The sequence below is a fragment of the Anomaloglossus baeobatrachus genome, chromosome 4 (assembly GCF_048569485.1).
Source record: "Anomaloglossus baeobatrachus isolate aAnoBae1 chromosome 4, aAnoBae1.hap1, whole genome shotgun sequence".
NCBI lineage: Eukaryota > Metazoa > Chordata > Amphibia > Anura > Aromobatidae > Anomaloglossus > Anomaloglossus baeobatrachus.
The window spans coordinates 660,149,364-660,169,829 of record NC_134356.1 but is presented as its reverse complement, the minus strand read 5'-3'; the positions used below and the strand labels follow the sequence as shown (position 1 = coordinate 660,169,829).

The 20,466-nt window shown below is 46.9% G+C and overlaps 1 protein-coding gene across 6 annotated transcripts in view; it reads left to right on the top strand.

Annotated features, from left to right (window-relative positions):
- Positions 1 to 20,466, top strand: part of DOCK6 (dedicator of cytokinesis 6) — a 139,350-nt gene that overhangs the window by 52,187 nt on the left and 66,697 nt on the right. For all 6 annotated transcript variants that reach the window (XM_075346540.1, XM_075346539.1, XM_075346536.1 and 3 more), the window contains exons 4-14: positions 324 to 392; positions 780 to 909; positions 2,953 to 3,165; positions 8,842 to 8,927; positions 9,005 to 9,071; positions 9,362 to 9,511; positions 10,177 to 10,254; positions 17,580 to 17,733; positions 18,320 to 18,444; positions 18,818 to 18,911; positions 20,263 to 20,425. In XM_075346540.1, coding sequence (XP_075202655.1) covers positions 324 to 392; positions 780 to 909; positions 2,953 to 3,165; positions 8,842 to 8,927; positions 9,005 to 9,071; positions 9,362 to 9,511; positions 10,177 to 10,254; positions 17,580 to 17,733; positions 18,320 to 18,444; positions 18,818 to 18,911; positions 20,263 to 20,425 — 1,329 coding nt within the window. The remainder of the gene's footprint in view (positions 1 to 323; positions 393 to 779; positions 910 to 2,952; positions 3,166 to 8,841; positions 8,928 to 9,004; positions 9,072 to 9,361; positions 9,512 to 10,176; positions 10,255 to 17,579; positions 17,734 to 18,319; positions 18,445 to 18,817; positions 18,912 to 20,262; positions 20,426 to 20,466) is intronic.

The following is a 20,466-nucleotide window of genomic DNA, read 5'->3' as shown; positions in this document are numbered from 1 at the left end:
TTCAACGTTGCAGGTCGGGAGTTTTGAGTCTTCAGAGACCGACTGCACAAAAGCCCAAAGAATGCGGTTTTATAAATTAATCAATTGAGCATGGTTAGATTGTTGGGGATGGGATTTGTCCCAGGAAAACGGAGATCACAGGTAGATGAGTGAGATACTATACAGGACATGTACTGTGACTGCTCCTCCTCCTTCACTTACCATATTACGATATATCCCTGCCACTGATTATTAGATGATGCTTCACCACCCCCGGTCAGACCACTCAACAACAAGAGGATCTCGTCTTCCATTGTCCTCATTTCTTTCCTTTCTTTCTACAGCAAGCTGGATGCTCGAGTCCGAGATGCCTTAAAGGTGTACACACATGATTGGGTGATTGTGCAGAGACGGTAAGTGACTGCCTGCAGGGTGCGCGCACGCTAATGCATTGGCCTACAGAGAAGTACATGTTTTGAGTCATTGTAAAACTACTACCCCCAGCAGGCAAGGACTGGATGTGCACAGACTGAAGGCCACTGCTGTATTGGCAATACTCCGAACAGATATTTAATTTGCCAGGCGTCTCTTTTCTAATGATATAATATCCATCCAGTATATCGAGTATAGTTCTAGTCATCTGTAAAGTTGGATTGTTTAGAACCAGATTTTCCAAAAGAAGAGAAGTGACTGCAATATTTGGAAGGAAGAGCTTGCACTCTTAAATAATAATATATTTAGTGAAGAGAGCTCTGTTTTGTCACATTTATATACACAACATGTCACCTTCTTATATTCAGGTCACAGAAACAGAGCACGGCGTACACCCCGATCACCACCGAGCGCCAGAGACAACGTCAGAAGAACCTCACGCGGCAGATCTATGAATTAGATGAGTCTCCTGAAGAGAAGGGAGGTGCAGAGGAGCAGGTATTCAATATGTTTCTGTTATGTTTCACACTGCAGCCTGTGGCTCACTGGTAGAGTTTCTGCCCATCACACTGCAGCCTGTGGCTCACTGGTAGAGTTTCTGCCCATCACACTGCAGCCTGTGGCTCACTGGTAGAGTTTCTGCCCATCACACTGCAGCCTGTGGCTCACTGGTAGAATTTCTGCCCATCACACTGCAGCCTGTGGCTCATTGGTAGAGTTTCTGCCCATCACACTGCAGCCTGTCTCCTTAAGGAGAATAGTGTTCCCCACAAAGCTTCTCATGAGCCAGATCAGACACCCCATACTTTGCACTGACGAGGGGCAATCACCCCGAAACAAGTTATCTGCAAATTGGGATTTTGATCTGGCATAAAATCCTAAATCATATGCAAAGGATTGTTAAAAATCCACATTTGACTTTTAGGATCGCTACTTCCAATAGGTGGCGCTGCGCTAGAGTTTGTCTCCTTTTCTGGAGAGACAATTTGACTGCAGCCTGTGGCTCACTGGCGGAGTTTCTGCCCATCACACTGCAGCCTGTGGCTCACTGGTGGAGTTTCTGCCCATCACACTGCAGCCTGTGGCTCACTGGCGGAGTTTCTGCCCATCACACTGCAGCCTGTGGCCCATTGGTGGATTTTCTCCCCATCACACTGCAGCCTGTGGCTCACTGGTAGGGTTTCTGCCCATCACACTGCAGCCTGTGGCTCACTGGTGGAGTTTCTGCCCATCACACTGCAGCCTGTGGCTCACTGGTAAAGTTTCTGCCCATCATACTGCAGCCTGTGGCTCACTCGTGGAGTTTCTGCCCATCATACTGCAGCCTGTGGCTCACTGGTGGAGTTTCTGCCCATCATACTGCAGCCTGTGGCCCATTGGTGGATTTTCTGCCCATCATACTGCAGCCTGTGGCCCATTGGTGGATTTTCTGCCCATCACACTGCAGCCTGTGGCTCACTCGTGGAGTTTCTGCCCATCATACTGCAGCCTGTGGCTCACTCGTGGAGTTTCTGCCCATCATACTGCAGCCTGTGGCCCATTGGTGGATTTTCTGCCCATCACACTGCAGCCTGTGGCTCACTCGTGGAGTTTCTGCCCATCATACTGCAGCCTGTGGCTCACTGGTGGAGTTTCTGCCCATCATATTGCAGCCTGTGGCCCATTGGTAGAGTTTCTGCCCATCACACAATGTGTGTGTATATTTATATTATTTTATTTTTGTGTGTGTTATTTTTTTACATCTTTAATTGTCTTTGGGCACTTGGTCCAGTGATTGCCTATTTTAAGTGCACTGCCCTACTGTGCTATTACACACAGGCAACACTTCGGCTCTTCCCTCTGTTCTGTTTGAGGGGCCAATCAGCACTGAGAGCCTCCATGTTGACTGTTATGTGCCGCTGTCATGCTTGACCTCAGCATTTAAGAGGTTAAACTGCTTGGTCAGATTGCATCAGTCAATGTCTGGTGCCGGCTGTGTAACACAGCTGGCACCTGTGCTGTATAGAGGGGGCTCAGCTCCTTAGCATGTTCCATACAAGTAATGTACACATCTGCCATACGTGTGCAGTGGATGTTGGTAAGGGCTGTAAACTGTCTAAAAGTGAAATGTTCTTTCGCATATCAGCCAATCAAGATGCAGCTTTCATTTCTTAAACTACTCTGGTATAAAGAAAGCAAACCTCTGGTTGCTATGGGCAACAGAAACAGTTTTGAGAAATAAGGCCTGTTTGCAGCGGAATGTCTGTCGGCCTCCGGCTCCTTCTTCTCCATAGAATTTTAAAAGCACCAACTGCCGCATTCACAGATTACAAATATTCCACATTTAACCCTTGAATGAGACGGAAAGATCCGTCCAAGAGGAGAAAGGAGCGGAGTCCTCTGAGAAGAGACATCACACAGTTGTGTGTTTGGGTGTTCTCTATTGTTTTCATTGTTAAGGTTAGGCTGAGAAGTGTGTTATCTGGATGATGAGTGATATCTACACTACGCAGTGCACGCATCAGTAATGAGGTGTATGTTATCTCTTCTCTTCTCCCACAGGAAGAAAAAAAGAGATCCTCTGTCTCCATGGATGAGACCCCACGGGGCAGCTGGGCCTCTAGTATATTCGATTTGAAGAACTCTGCACCTGACCCCTTATTAACAAACCTGTTAGACAGAGCCCCTCCTGAGGAGATGGACCGGATCAATGAGGAGCAGAGGAGGGACAACAGACACCCCCATGTCCTCGCTTTATACCCTGCCCCTGATGAGGTAATACTGAGCACTACTACTACCAGCATAGAGCAAACATAATGTATATAAATGCCCGCGTCTAATATTACCTCTGTATCCTCTAATTACAGTAACCCGGCTCCTGATCCACTTATTACCCCTGTAACCTCTTATTACAGTAACCCGGCTCCTGATCCTCTTATTACCCCTGTAACCTCTTATTACAGTAACCCGGCTCCTGACCCTCTTATCACCCCTGTAACCTCTTATTACAGTAACCCGGCTCCTGATCCTCTTATTACCCTGTAACCTCTTATTACAGTAACCCGGCTCCTGATCCTCTTATTACCCCTGTAACCTCTTATTACAGTAACCCGGCTCCTGATCCTCTTATTACCCCTGTATACTCTTATTACAGTATCCCGGCTCCTGATCCACTTATTACCCCTGTAACCTCTTATTACAGTAACCCGGCTCCTGATCCACTTATTACCCCTGTAACCTCTTATTACAGTAACCCGGCTCCTGATCCACTTATTACCCCTGTAACCTCTTATTACAGTAACCCGGCTCCTGATCCACTTATTACCCCTGTAACCTCTTATTACAGTAACCCGGCTCCTGATCCACTTATTACCCCTGTAACCTCTTATTACAGTAACCCGGCTCCTGATCCACTTATTACCCCTGTAACCTTTTATTACAGTAACCCGGCTCCTGATCCACTTATTACCCCTGTAACCTCTTATTACAGTAACCCGGCTCCTGATCCTCTTATTACCCCTGTAACCTCTTATTACAGTAACCCGGCTCCTGATCCTCTTATTACCCCTGTAACCTCTTATTACAGTAACCCGGCTCCTGATCCTCTTATTACCCCTGTATCCTCTTATTACAGTAACCCGGCTCCTGATCCACTTATTACCCCTGTAACCTCTTATTACAGTAACCCGGCTCCTGATCCTCTTATTACCCCTGTAACCTCTTATTACAGTAATCCGGCTCCTGATCCTCTTATTACCCCTGTAACCTCTTATTACAGTAACCCGGCTCCTGATCCTCTTATTACCCCTGTAACCTCTTATTACAGTAACCCGGCTCCTGATCCTCTTATTACCCCTGTATCCTCTTATTACAGTAACCCGGCTCCTGATCCTCTTATTATCCCTGTAACCTCTTATTACAGTAACCCGGCTCCTGATCCTCTTATTACCCCTGTAACCTCTTATTACAGTAACCCGGCTCCTGATCCTCTTATTACCCCTGTAACCTCTTATTAGGCTAGGTTCGCACACTGCGTCTTTTTGACGCTGCGTTTTTGTGCGTTTTTGGCCACTAAAAACGCACAAAAACGCACCTGCGTCGAAAAAACTCATCAAAAAAACGCATGCGTTTTTGCCGCGATTTGGTGCGTTTTTGATCTCTGCGTTTTGCTGCGTTTTTCAAATGCATTGCATGGGCGGAAAACGTAGAAAAACGCAGGAAAGAACTGACATGTCCATTTTTTTTTTTTTTAACTCAAAAACGCAGGTAAAAAAAACAGATGTGTGGGGACAGCAAAAATGAAAACTCATAGACTTTGCTGGGGAAGCAAAGTCCTGCAGTTTTGAGGCCAAAAACGCACCCGAAAAACGCACTGTGCGCACATAGCCTTACAGTAACCCGGCTCCTGATCCTCTTATTACCGCTGTATCCTCTTATTACAGTAACCCGGCTCCTGATCCTCTTATTACCCCTGTAACCTCTTATTACAGTAACCCGGCTCCTGATCCTCTTATTACCCCTGTAACCTCTTATTACAGTAACCCGGCTCCTGATCCTCTTATTACCCCTCTAACCTTATTACAGTAACCCGGCTCCTGATCCTCTTATTATCCCTGTAACCTCTTATTACAGTAACCCGGCTCCTGATCCTCTTATTACCCTGTAACCTCTTATTACAGTAACCCGGCTCCTGATCCTCTTATTACCCCTGTAACCTCTTATTACAGTAACCCGGCTCCTGATCCTCTTATTACCCCTGTATACTCTTATTAAAGTAACCCGGCTCCTGATCCTCTTATTACCCCTGTAACCTCTTATTACAGTAACCCTGCTCCTGATCCTCTTATTACCCTGTAACCTCTTATTACAGTAGCCCTGCTCCTGATCCTCTTATTACCCCTGTAACCTCTTATTACAGTAACCCGGCTCCTGATCCTCTTATTACCCCTGTATACTCTTATTACAGTAACCCGGCTCCTGATCCTCTTATTACCCCTGTAACCTCTTATTACAGTAACCCGGCTCCTGATCCTCTTATTACCCCTGTAACCTCTTATTACAGTAACCCGGCTCCTGATCCTCTTATTACCCCTGTATACTCTTATTACAGTAACCCTGCTCCTGATCCTCTTATTACCCCTGTAACCTCTTATTACAGTAACCCGGCTCCTGATCCTCTTATTACCCCTGTAACCTCTTATTACAGTAACCCTGCTCCTGATCCTCTTATTACCCCTGTAACCTCTTATTACAGTAACCTGGCTCCTGATCCTCTTATTACCCTGTAACCTCTTATTACAGTAACCCGGCTCCTGATCCTCTTATTACCCCTGTATACTCTTATTACAGTAACCCTGCTCCTGATCCTCTTATTACCCCTGTAACCTCTTATTACAGTAACCCTGCTCCTGATCCTCTTATTACCCTGTAACCTCTTATTACAGTAACCCGGCTCCTGATCCTCTTATTACCCCTGTATACTCTTATTACAGTAACCCTGCTCCTGATCCTCTTATTACCCCTGTAACCTCTTATTACAGTAACCCTGCTCCTGATCCTCTTATTACCCCTGTAACCTCTTATTACAGTAACCCGGCTCCTGATCCTCTTATTACCCCTGTAACCTCTTATTACAGTAACCCGGCTCCTGATCCTCTTATTACCCCTGTAACCTCTTATTACAGTAACCCGGCTCCTGATCCTCTTATTACCCCTGTAACCTCTTATTACAGTAACCCGGCTCCTGATCCTCTTATTACCCCTGTAACCTCTTATTACAGTAACCTGGCTCCTGATCCTCTTATTACCCCTGTAACCTCTTATTACAGTAACCCTGCTCCTGATCCTCTTATTACCCTGTAACCTCTTATTACAGTAACCCGGCTCCTGATCCTCTTATTACCCCTGTATACTCTTATTACAGTAACCCGGCTCCTGATCCTCTTATTACCCCTGTAACCTCTTATTACAGTAACCCTGCTCCTGATCCTCTTATTACCCCTGTAACCTCTTATTACAGTAACCCGGCTCCTGATCCTCTTATTACCCCTGTAACCTCTTATTACAGTAACCCGGCTCCTGATCCTCTTATTACCCTGTAACCTCTTATTACAGTAACCCGGCTCCTGATCCTCTTATTACCCCTGTATACTCTTATTACAGTAACCCTGCTCCTGATCCTCTTATTACCCCTGTAACCTCTTATTACAGTAACCCGGCTCCTGATCCTCTTATTACCCCTGTATACTCTTATTACAGTAACCCTGCTCCTGATCCTCTTATTACCCCTGTAACCTCTTATTACAGTAACCCGGCTCCTGATCCTCTTATTACCCCTGTAACCTCTTATTACAGTAACCCTGCTCCTGATCCTCTTATTACCCCTGTAACCTCTTATTACAGTAACCCTGCTCCTGATCCTCTTATTACCCTGTAACCTCTTATTACAGTAACCCGGCTCCTGATCCTCTTATTACCCCTGTATACTCTTATTACAGTAACCCTGCTCCTGATCCTCTTATTACCCCTGTAACCTCTTATTACAGTAACCTGGCTCCTGATCCTCTTATTACCCCTGTAACCTCTTATTACAGTAACCCTGCTCCTGATCCTCGTATTACCCCTGTATCCTCTTATTACAGTAACCCGGCTCCTGACCCTCTTATTACCCCTGTAACCTCTTATTACAGTAACCCGGCTCCTGATCCTCTTATTACCCCTGTATCCTCTTATTACAGTAACCCGGCTCCTGACCCTCTTATTACCCCTGTAACCTCTTATTACAGTAACCCGGCTCCTGACCCTCTTATTACCCCTGTAACCTCTTATTACAGTAACCCGGCTCCTGATCCTCTTATTACCCCTGTATCCTCTTATTACAGTAACCCGGCTCCTGACCCTCTTATTACCCCTGTAACCTCTTATTACAGTAACCCGGCTCCTGATCCTCTTATTACCCCTGTATCCTCTTATTACAGTAACCCGGCTCCTGACCCTCTTATTACCCCTGTATACTCTTATTACAGTAACCTGGCTCCTGATCCTCTTATTACCCTGTAACCTCTTATTACAGTAACCCGGATCCTGATCCTCTTATTACCCTGTAACCTCTTATTACAGTAACCCGGCTCCTGATCCTCTTATTACCCCTGTATACTCTTATTACAGTAACCCTGCTACTGATCCTCTTATTACCCCTGTAACCTCTTATTACAGTAACCCGGCTCCTGATCCTCTTATTACCCCTGTAACCTCTTATTACAGTAACCCTGCTCCTGATCCTCTTATTACCCCTGTAACCTCTTATTACAGTAACCCGGCTCCTGATCCTCTTATTACCCCTGTAACCTCTTATTACAGTAACCCTGCTCCTGATCCTCTTATTACCCCTGTATACTCTTATTACAGTAACCCGGCTCCTGACCCTCTTATTACCCCTGTAACCTCTTATTACAGTAACCCGGCTCCTGATCCTCTTATTACCCCTGTATCCTCTTATTACAGTAACCCGGCTCCTGACCCTCTTATTACCCCTGTAACCTCTTATTACAGTAACCCGGCTCCTGACCCTCTTATTACCCCTGTAACCTCTTATTACAGTAACCTGGCTCCTGATCCTCTTATTACCCTGTAACCTCTTATTACAGTAACCCGGATCCTGATCCTCTTATTACCCTGTAACCTCTTATTACAGTAACCCGGCTACTGATCCTCTTATTACCCCTGTAACCTCTTATTACAGTAACCCGGCTCCTGACCCTCTTATTACCCCTGTAACCTCTTATTACAGTAACCTGGCTCCTGATCCTCTTATTACCCTGTAACCTCTTATTACAGTAACCCGGATCCTGATCCTCTTATTACCCTGTAACCTCTTATTACAGTAACCCGGCTCCTGATCCTCTTATTACCCTGTAACCTCTTATTACAGTAACCCGGCTACTGATCCTCTTATTACCCCTGTAACCTCTTATTACAGTAACCCGGCTCCTGATCCTCTTATTACCCTGTAACCTCTTATTACAGTAACCCGGCTCCTGATCCTCTTATTACCCTGTAACCTCTTATTACAGTAACCCGGCTCCTGATCCTCTTATTACCCCTGTAACCTCTTATTACAGTAACCCGGCTCCTGATCCTCTTATTACCCTGTAACCTCTTATTACAGTAACCCGGCTCCTGATCCTCTTATTACCCCTGTATCCTCTTATTACAGTATCCCGGCTCCTGATCGTCTTATTACCCCTGTAACCTCTTATTACAGTATCCCGGCTCCTGATCCTCTTATTACCCTGTAACCTCTTATTACAGTAACCCGGCTCCTGATCCTCTTATTACCCTGTAACCTCTTATTACAGTAACCCGGCTCCTGATCCTCTTATTACCCCTGTTACTGTTTTAGTATTGCTATAATTTCACCGTTTGCATCCTTTTCTATGACTTTCTTCTCAGGATGAGGCGGTTGAACGCTCCACTATTCCAGAGGTTCCCAAGGAGCACTTTGGACAGAGGATCTTAGTAAAGTGTATATCACTCAAGTGAGTTTTAGTCTTTAGTTCATTTAACGTTTAACATCTTATTTTTATATTTATTATTTATCATTTTTCTCTTTCAGGTTTGAGATTGAGATTGAGCCGATATTTTGTGTCATGGCCTTGTATGACGCCAAAGAGAAGAAAAAGGTCAGTGGCTGGATTGTGATGTGTGTTATGAGCCCTTATTCCCCAGAATTTCATTTTTAGAAACATGTGCAGTAAATGAGAGAATGTCTTTGTATACATTATTTACTTACTACTTTTTTTTTTTAAACCATGCCCCCCTGTGGCGGCAGCAAGAACTGCATCCTTTTCTAAACTTTTTAAGGGGTTTTCCCATTGGGCCTCATAGCAGCTGCTTCTTTGACAGCCTGTTATATACTGATTATCATAGATAATTTCTACATGTTGTTTGTTTGTTTTTCCTTTATCCTCAGATATCAGAAAGTTTCCATTTCGACTTGAACTCAGATGCCATGAAAAACATGCTGCGGACTCAAGGTGGCCACCAAGCGCCCTCCACCCTGGCGAGATCCGCCATCTTCTCCATCACATACCCATCTCCTGACATATATCTCGTCATCAAGGTGCTTTAGGACAGGGTGGTGGCTGTGAATGTGTATGTGGGTTTAGTATCCGCTGTGGTGGGAGGGGGCTTGTGACAGTGACCATTTGTCGTTTTGGGTTGTAAGGGTGGGGTAGGGGGTCCTCTCCCATCTTCCATACTGGTCACTGTGAGCGCTTGTCGAGAGATCCTTATTGTGATGGTGGGATATGGTGGGTTGTGTATGTTGAGATGCTGGGAGTGTTGCCTTGTGTGTACATTGTCCTGTCTGCAGGTTAATCGCCCCCTGCAGTGCTTCTGTCCCTAAGCCTGGGGGAGGGGGCCTGGAATCCACCCAACCTCTCTGCTTACCTGGGGGATTATTCAGTCTGTCTGAGGACAAGAAAGAAGCAAGAAGATTTATCCTCTGTGGGAGAAGCTGAGGCTGCGGCCCGCACCCCAGAAAGCCCTTGAGAAACCCAGATTTCCCTGGAAAAGGACTGCTCGGGATTGTGGCTCATCCCCGGGACATTTATCCCATTACTGGACGATTTTACCCTCTGTGTGGTGGATTATTTTATGGACCTTCTGATTATGCTTGGAATAAAGGATCTTTGGATTGTTCACTCCTCTTTGGCTCTGTTGATTGTGTGATATCAGAGAAGGACCCCGTGATACTTACACTGGTCTGTTTGATCTGTATTACAGCTGGAGAAAGTCCTACAACAGGGGGACATAGGGGAATGCTGTGAACCCTACACCCTAAAGGAGAGCGACAGCATCAAGGTGAGATATTGTATGACACCAGCAAAAAATTATATATATCAATATATATATTTATTTTACTTTTACATACCAAATTAGATTGCGAAATAACTAAAGCAGGCACAATTAGTTTGGTATGCAAAATAAAATAAAAAATATATAATTTTTTTTTTCTATAATATGTGTAAAATAATATAGACAGATATACATGTAAATTAATATAAAGTACCTATAATATAAAATAATTGTTATATTATATATACATTATTTATATTTTACGTGTATATGTATGTAAAATAATACAATGTGTGTATATGCCATAGTATAAAAATTCAATAAAATTAGTATAAAATAATATATTATCTATAGAATTATGTATAACTTATTTAATCATTCTATTTTATTTTTTATAATATATAATATTATTATTTTACTTACATCTATATTATTTTACATGTATAATATAAAGAATAAAATAAGTTCAATGATAAAATACATTGTATATAAAAATTATTTTATAGATATATTATTTTTATTTTATTTTGTATTTTATTATATTGTATATATTGTATCGTATATATTGCATTGTATTATATTGTATTTTTTATATATATATATATATATATATATATATATATATATATATTATAATTAATTATTATATATATATAATTTATTATAATTATTTAATAATATAATATATCTATATATACATATATATAATTTATTATAATTAATTATTATATATATTTCTTCAGCGCTCTATTGGGAGACCCAGACGATTGGGGTATAGCTACTGCCCTCTGGAGGCCACACAAAGCACTACATTAAAAGTGCAAGGCCCCTCCCCCTCTGGCTATACCCCCCCGTGGTATCACGGGTTCTCCAGTTTTAGCTTTGTGTGTGAAGGAGGTCAGACATTCCATGCATAGCTCCACAGATTTTAGTCAGCAGTAGCTGCTGACTATTTCGGATGGAAGAAAAGAGGACACATATAGTGTCCCCAGCATGCTCCCTTCTCACCCCTGGATGGTGTTGTAAGGTTGAGGTACCTATTGCTGGTACAGGGGCTGGAGCCTGACATGCTGTTTTCCTTCCACATCCCCTGGTAGGGCTCTGTGGAAGTGGGATCCTGCCGGCCTCTCAGCTCTGACGCCGGGCTCCATCCACAGACCCATTAGAACCTGATGGATTCGGAGCAGGAGTGCGATCAGGGACAGGCCCTGCATCATACAGGTACTCTGTGTCCCCGGCAGGCACAGACACACTCCGGGCTGGCTGGGTGTTGTAGTGCGCCGGGGACCGCAACGTGGAGTTGGTGTCCCTACAGATTACTGGGGGACTTTTTGTGTATGGGAACGCAGCGCCGACCCCCTCTGGACCGGGCGGCGCTGCTGTGACTTGTGGTGCGCCGGGGATCCGCCGTCCGCGCTTTTACGGCGGCGGCGGTTATAAATTTAGTCCCCGGCTTTTTGGGCCTAGGACGCCGGCTGCTCCGATTCGTTCCCGCCCCCACCCTGTCAATCAGGGTAGGGGAGAGACGCTGTTCGCTAGCAGCGACGAGGGCTGGAGCCTGATTTACATGCTCCAGCCCTCTCACTTGGCACAGAGGGAAGCAGGCTTCCCGCTCTTGGCCAGGAACGCCCAGGGCCCGCCCCCCTTCCTCTCTCGGGATGCCGGCAGCCATTACATGCATGCCTGGCTGGAGGAAGGACGCAAGGCTCTGGGAGACCTGGACTAGGGGCTATCTGGCGACCACACACCCGCTTTTTTAAGCGGGCGGTAAGCGATTTTTCTGTGCTGGTCCCTCTAGTGCCTCACTGTGTATCGGTGTACTGTGTACAGATATATAGATATTGTATTTCTTGCACTGTGAGGTCGCTTCTGGCTGCATATCCCAGATCGCTCTGTGGAAGCAGCAACATGTCATCCTCAAAACGCAAGGCGGCCAAGGCAAAAAGGGCTGTGTATACTGCGTGTGCTGCATGTGGGGCTAATCTACCAGCAGGCTCCGATGACCCCCATTGTGTGCAATGCTCCGACCCGGTGCTGCTTCGCCAGCCGGAGTCCGGAGAGGTAGCGACCCAGGCTGAGACGCTTGTAGGTTCTGCCCCGGTGACAGGGACAGACTTTGCAGTGTTTGCAGACAATATGTCTGTGTCTATGGCAAAAATCCTTGAAACCTTGCAATCTATACATGGGGCTCAGTCTTTGGGCACGGCGAGGCCTCTGTCCTCAGGTCCCCCTTACTTGGAATGTATCCAGCCCACAGGGGGGTCCCCGGCTTCACAGGCCGAGGATTATGACTCAGATGATAGCCCCAGCCACCCTAAGCGAGCTCGCTGGGAAAGACCCTCGACGTCTTCACACTGCTCAGGGTCTCAGCGCAATCAGTCTCCCTGTGATGTGTCTGATGAGAGTGATCAGGAATCCACTCCTGGAACCCCTCTCAACCTGGATACCCCTGATGGGGATGCCATGGTAAACGATCTTATCTCAGCCATCAATAGGCTGTTGGATATTTCTCCCCCAGCCCCTTCAGCAGAAGAGGCGGCTGCGGAGCAGGAGAAGTTTCGTTTCCTTTATCCCAAGCGTAAATTGAGTGCTTTGTTAGATCACTCTGACTTCAGAGAATCAATCCAGAAGCACGACGCTCACCCAGAAAGGCGTTTCTCTAAACGATCTAAGGATACGCGTTTTCCTTTCCCCCCTGAGGTGGTCAAGCGCTGGACACAGTGTCCAAAGGTAGACCCCCCGATTTCCAAACTTGCAGCTAGATCCATAGTTGCAGTGGAGGATGGCGCTTCACTTAAAGATGCCAATGACAGACAGATGGACCTTTGGTTAAAATCTGTCTATGAAGCCATCGGCGCGTCGTTTGCTCCGGCATTCGCAGCCGTATGGGCACTCCAGGCTATTTCAGCTGGCTTAGCAAAAGTGGATGCTATCATGCATCCAGCAGTGCCGCAAGTGGCGCACCTTACCACGCAGATGTCGGCGTTTGCGTCTTACGCTATCAATGCGGTCCTAGAATCTACCAGTCGCACCTCAATGGCGTCCGCCAATTCGGTAGTTTTGCGCAGAGCCTTGTGGTTAAAGGACTGGAAAGCAGATGCTGGTTCCAAAAAATGTTTAACCAGTTTGCCTTTGTCTAGAGATAGACTGTTTGGCGAGCCATTGGCTGACATCATTAAGCAGTCCAAGGGTAAGGACTCCTCTTTACCACAACCCAGAACAACCAAACCTCAGCAGAAAAAGTGGCAGCAGAGGTTTCAGTCCTTTCGAGGTTCGGGCAAGACACCATTTACCTCGTCCAAAGGGACTCAGAGGACGCAAAGAAACTCAGATTCGTGGCGGACTCACACACGCCCCAAGAAAGCAAATGGAGGTACCGCTTCCAAAGCGGCTACCTCATGACTTCCAGCCCCCTCCCTCCGCATCGCCGGTCGGGGGCAGGCTCTCCCGCTTTTCCGGCATTTGGATGTCACAGGTCAAAGACCGGTGGGTGACGGACATTTTGTCTCGCGGGTACAGAATCGAGTTCAATTCTCGTCCTCCAGCTCGGTTCTTCAGAACCTTCCCACATCCAGACCGAGCAGATGCTCTGCTGCAGGCGGTGGATTCCCTAAAAGCGGAAGGAGTGGTGATCCCAGTCCCTCCTCAGGAACAAGGGCAAGGGTTTTACTCCAACCTCTTTGTGGTTCCAAAAAAGGACGGCTCGTTCCGTCCTGTTCTGGACCTAAAACGGCTCAACAAACATGTGCACGCCAGGAGGTTCCGGATGGAAACCCTCCGCTCTGTCATTGCCTCAATGTCCAGAGGAGACTTCCTTGCCTCGATAGACATCAAAGATGCTTATCTCCACGTGCCAATTGCTACAGAACATCAACGTTTTCTACGTTTTGTGATAGGAGACGACCATTTTCAGTTCGTAGCTCTTCCATTTGGTCTGGCGACAGCCCCACGGGTCTTCACCAAGGTCATGGCGGCGGTGGTAGCAGTCTTGCACTCTCAGGGACACTCGGTGATCCCTTACCTAGACGATTTATTGGTCAAAGCTCCCTCTCAGGAGGCATGTCAGCACAGCCTGAATGCTACGCTGGAGACTCTACAGTCTTTCGGATGGATCATCAACTTTCCAAAGTCGATCCTATCACCGACTCAGTCACTAACGTATCTTGGCATGGAGTTTCATACTCTAGCAGCGATAGTGAAGCTGCCGCTGAACAAGCAGCGGTCTCTACAGACAGGGGTGCAATCTCTCCTGCAGGGCCAGTTGCATCCCTTGCGCCGCCTCATGCATTTCCTAGGGAAGATGGTGGCAGCCATGGAAGCAGTTCCCTTTGCGCAGTTTCATCTGCGCCCACTTCAATGGGACATTCTCCGCCAATGGGACGGGAAGTCAACGTCCCTGGACAGGAAAGTCTCGCTTTCCCAGACGGCCAAGGACTCTCTACAATGGTGGCTCCTTCCCACATCATTATCTCAGGGAAGATCCTTCCTGCCCCCATCCTGGGCAGTAGTCACGACAGATGCGAGTCTGTCAGGGTGGGGAGCAGTGTTTCTCCACCACAGGGCTCAGGGGACGTGGACTCCGCAGGAGTCCACCCTTCAGATCAATGTTCTGGAGATCAGAGCAGTGTATCTTGCCCTACTAGCCTTCCAGCAGTGGCTGGAAGGAAAGCAGATCCGAATCCAATCGGACAACTCCACAGCGGTGGCATACATCAACCACCAAGGAGGGACGCGCAGTCGGCAAGCCTTCCAAGAAGTCCGGCGCATTCTAATGTGGGTGGAGGACAGAGCATCCACCATATCCGCGGTTCACATCCCAGGCGTAGAAAACTGGGAAGCAGACTTCCTCAGTCGCCAGGGCATGGACGCAGGGGAATGGTCCCTTCACCCGGACGTGTTTCAGGAAATCTGTCGCCGCTGGGGAGTGCCGGACGTCGACCTAATGGCGTCCCGGCACAACAACAAGGTCCCGGCATTCATGGCGAGGTCGCGCGATCAAAGAGCTCTGGCGGCAGACGCCTTGGTTCAAGATTGGTCGCAGTTTCAGCTCCCTTACGTGTTTCCGCCTCTGGCGCTCTTGCCCAGAGTGCTACGCAAGATCAGATCCGAGTGCAGCCGCATCATACTCGTCGCTCCAAACTGGCCGAGGAGGTCGTGGTATCCGGATCTGTGGCATCTCACGATCGGTCGGCCGTGGTCACTGCCAGACCGACCAGACTTACTGTCCCAAGGGCCGTTTTTCCATCAGAATTCTGCGGCCCTGAACCTGACTGTGTGGCCATTGAGTCCTGGATCCTAGCATCTGCAGGATTATCTCAAGGAGTCGTTGCCACAATGAGACAAGCTAGAAAGTCGAATTCTGCTAAGATCTACCACAGAACGTGGAAGATTTTCTTATCCTGGTGCTCGGCTCAGGGAGTGTCTCCCTGGCCATTTGCATTACCCAAGTTAATTTCCTTCCTGCAATCGGGGTTAGAAAAGGGCTTGTCGCTCAGCTCCCTTAAAGGGCAAGTTTCGGCACTATCCGTGTTTTTTCAGAAGCGTCTAGCACGTCTGTCTAAGGTGCGCACGTTCCTGCAGGGGGTCTGTCATATTGTGCCCCCGTACAAGCGACCGTTAGATCCATGGGATCTGAACAGGGTACTAGTTGCTCTCCAGAAGCCGCCCTTCGAGCCTCTGAAGGAAGTTTCCTTTTCTCGGCTGTCGCAGAAAGTGGCGTTTCTTGTTGCGATCACATCGCTTCGGCGAGTGTCTGAGCTGGCAGCTCTGTCATCCAAGGCTCCCTTCCTGGTGTTCCACCAGGACAAGGTTGTGCTGCGCCCCATTCCGGAGTTTCTCCCTAAGGTCGTATCCTCATTTCATCTTAATCAGGATATTTCCTTGCCTTCTTTTTGTCCTCATCCGGTTCACCGGTATGAAAAGGACTTACGTTTGCTAGATCTGGTGAGAGCACTCAGAATCTACATTTCCCGCACGGCGCCCATACGCCGTGCCGATGCACTTTTCGTCCTTGTCGCTGGTCCGCGCAAGGGGTTGCAGGCTTCTAAAGCCACCCTGGCTCGATGGATCAAAGAACCAATTCTAGAGGCCTACCGTTCTGCGGGGCTTCCGGTTCCTTCAGGGCTAAAAGCCCACTCAACCAGAGCCGTGGGTGCGTCCTGGGCATTACGTCACCAGGCTTCGGCTCAACAGGTGTGCCAGGCAGCTACCTGGTCCAGTCTGCACACTTTCACCAAGCATTATCAGGTGCATACCTATGCTTCGGCGGATGCCAGCTTAGGTAGAAGAGTCCTGCAGGCGGCAGTGACACCCCCGTAGGGGAGGGCTGTTTTGCAGCTCTAACATGAGGTATTTCTTTACCCACCCAGGGACAGCTTTTGGACGTCCCAATCGTCTGGGTCTCCCAATAGAGCGCTGAAGAAGAAGGGAATTTTGTTACTTACCGTAAATTCCTTTTCTTCTAGCTCTTATTGGGAGACCCAGCACCCGCCCTGTTGTCCTTCGGGATGTTTTTTTTTGTTGTTTGCGGGTACACATGTTGTTCATGTTGAACGGTTTTTCAGTTCTCCGATGTTATTCGGAGTTAATTTGTTTAAACCAGTTATTGGCTTCCTCCTTCTTGCTTTGGCACTAAAACTGGAGAACCCGTGATACCACGGGGGGGTATAGCCAGAGGGGGAGGGGCCTTGCACTTTTAATGTAGTGCTTTGTGTGGCCTCCAGAGGGCAGTAGCTATACCCCAATCGTCTGGGTCTCCCAATAAGAGCTAGAAGAAAAGGAATTTACGGTAAGTAACAAAATTCCCTTCATATATATAATTATATTATATAATAAATATTTTTCTTATTTATATTATTTCATATATATATTTTTTTTTTTTTCACATACCAAACTAGATTGTTTTCTAAATAAATAGAAGCAGACACAATCTAGTTAGGTATGTTAAATAAATAATATATGAAATTTATATATTTATTTTAATACCAGAAATCAGATTGTACTTGCTTTAGCAGTAGCCGCTTGACACTGAGTGCTACCATTCAATTAGCTATCATGTATCATGTCTGGACCAATGTATTCAGCTGCTTCTTTTGGCAAAATGGTTCTTAACACCTATGGGGACAGGGGTTTTTTTGTTTTTTTTTTGGGGGAGGGGGGATTACATTACTGAGAAACCACATGGCAAGCCCTTGCCAGCTGATGGGTATCTCAGTAACATGGTATTTTTAATGGAGGGCTCTCACCCTTTAAATCCTACATTTTCAGAGTTTTCGCATATTTTTGGGGTGTCTAACGACTTTCCCACCTTTTTTCCTTTTTTCCGTTACCAGAACAAGGAGAAGGTGGACAAGCTGCGGGCCCAGGCGGACCTGTTCTGCTCCCGCTTGGGCCGGTACCGTATGCCTTTCGCCTGGACGGCCATTCACTTGATGAACATCATCAACAGCACGGGGACATCGGAGCGTGACTCCGACTCTGATAGCGGTAAGACAAATTCCAAAAGGCCCACTAGGACCCCGCTAATTCCCACAATAGGCGGGTGTCTCGTCCTTGATGCTTTTTGGAGGACAGTTACAGTAACCTAAATGGAAGGAGGAAGCTTAAGTCACTTCCACCAATCTGTAGGGTTTCCGATCCCCCATTTCGACTCCACTGCCCATCCAGTAGGTAGGTGATCAATGTTATTTTTGGTGGGATAAACCCCTTTTTACGTAGTAGCTCTCTCATACTGGTCCAGCCATGTACCCGTTTCCATTTTGGCCAGGATGGTGGTGCAATAATGTGTTAATTTACTGACCGCAAGCAGAGTTTTTAAAAACTGGAATCTTCTTGTCCGCCTTTCTTAAAGGGACAGACGTCGTGTAGCTTTTGTGCATAGTCTGTACAGGGCTCATTATATGGCAGATGTTACAGCGCTTAAGGCAGACTGGAACATGAAGGTCACAGCCGTACTGGTTACAATGGTCTGATGCCCCTTTTCCCAGTTGACCCATCTTCCTCTGTCTCCGCCATTAGCAGATGTTTCCTGTGACCTTCATGTCATTGTCTCCATTATTCTCCCCTTTCACAGAAAGGAAGGGCACGTGGAACGAAAGGAAGAAGAAAGCCTTTGAGAGGCTCAGCATCGGGGACGAAGTGTGCGGGTTTAACTCCTTCAGACCCGCAACGCTCACAGTCACCAACTTCTTTAAGCAGGTGAGAAACTCACGACCGGTGAAGCGTCGGCCATAACCACAGGTGGAGCAGAAATCCTAGATTTGGCGTCCTGACCCCCACGATTCCAGCCCCCATCATCAGAACTGTCCCTCTCTATTATTGGAAAAGGGAGAAATTGCCTCTAGTCTTTTCTCCCATAGACCTAATCATGGAGGAGGAGTGCCCCGGTGGCCTCTTCTCTGTGCCATCCATTAGGCATCTCAGAAAAGCCTCGGGGGCTATCTAATGACAAGAGGATGATGATGATGATGATGATGATGATGATGATGATGATGATGATGATGATGATGGCCACAGAAAGAGAATAGGGGACAGAGTAGAGATAAGCGGTGACATTCTCTCGTCTTCACAGGAAGGAGACCGGCTGAGCGATGAGGATCTCTACAAGTTTTTGGCTGATATGAAAAGACCGACCTCTGTCCTGAGGAGACTGCGGCCAGTGACCGGTATGGACGGACATTATATGGAAGTCTTGTCAGGCCCCAGTGAACTTCAGTGATACTGTTGAGACACTGTATCTAAGCACATTGTGTATGTTATACTGTCTGTGGTATCTAAGCTTGTGTGTGTGGTACAGTCCGCTGAGCTGCTGTATGTAAGTATATAATTTGATAGTGTGTGCCAAACATTGGCTATCTAGCCCATGTGCGTCTGTGTGTGATACTGCCTGCTGAGCAATGTGTAGCTCAGCCTATAATGTGTTTGCTGAGCTGCTGTACCTATGCTCATGGTGCAGAATACTGTCGGCACAGAGTGTATCTAAGCCATCATGTATGATACTGTCTGCCAAGCATGAGTATCTAAGCCTGGTGTATGATTCTGTCTGCAAAATGTGTGTCTAAGCCTGTTGTATGATTGTCTGCCAAGCATGTGTATCTAAGCCATCATGTATGATACTGTCTGCCAAGCATGAGTATCTAAGCCTGTTGTGTGATACTGTCTGCCAAACGTGTATCTAAGCCTCGTGTATGATTCTGTCTGCAAAATGTGTGTCTAAGCCTGTTGCATGATTGTCTGCCAAGCATGTGTATCTAAGCCATCATGTATGATACTGTCTGCCAAGCATGTGTATTTAAGCCTGGTGTATGATACTGTCTGCCACGCATGTGTATCTAAGCCTGTTGTATGGTACTCTCTGCCAAGCATGTTGTATGATTAGGTCTGCCAAGCATGTGTATCTAAGCTGCTCATGTACTGTTTGCTAGCCATTGGGATCTAAACCTATCAATTCGCTGAACCTATGTATCTCAGCACATCATGTGCGCTACTGTTTGTAACTCAGTCCCTATATGTAAGCGTACCTAAGCTTGTCATGTGTGATACTGCCTGCTTAGTTGCTGCATCTAAGCATGTCACGTTAGACCTTCAAAGGGCTATCATACGCAATACGCTTAGATGCAGCAGCTCAGCAGACAGAAGCACTCATTAGGCAGACACTAGGGGCTTAGATAGACATCAGTGAGTATCAGACATAAAAAGCTTGGATACACATGTCTTGGGTGTAGTGACTCCGTGTCAGACGTCATCACATGACGAGCTCCAATATGTAGTCTCCGCAAAGGATGTCAATGTATCACAACTCGTAATATGTGATACCGTCTGTGACTGAGTCACTGTACCATGTGAACTTACAGTGTTATACACTATTGGTTTAGATACTATCTGCATGTATCTAAGCAGATTGTGTTCAGTACAGTTTGCTGGTCCCTTGTATCTGAGTTTATTATGTGTGATACATGACCCCGTTATAGGTCATGTGTATCTAAGCTCGCGGTGTGTGATTTCTTCTGTTGTCAGCTCAGCTGAAGATCGACGTCTCCCCGGCTCCGGAGAACCCCCAGTTTTGCCTTTCTCCTGAATTGCGTCATGTCAAACCGTATCCAGATCCGCGAGTGCGGCCCACCAAAGAGATCCTGGAGATCACTCCGCGGGACGTGTACTCCCCCTACACCTCCTACAGGTCAGAGCTGACTCCTTACACTCTTTACACCCCCCCCCCCC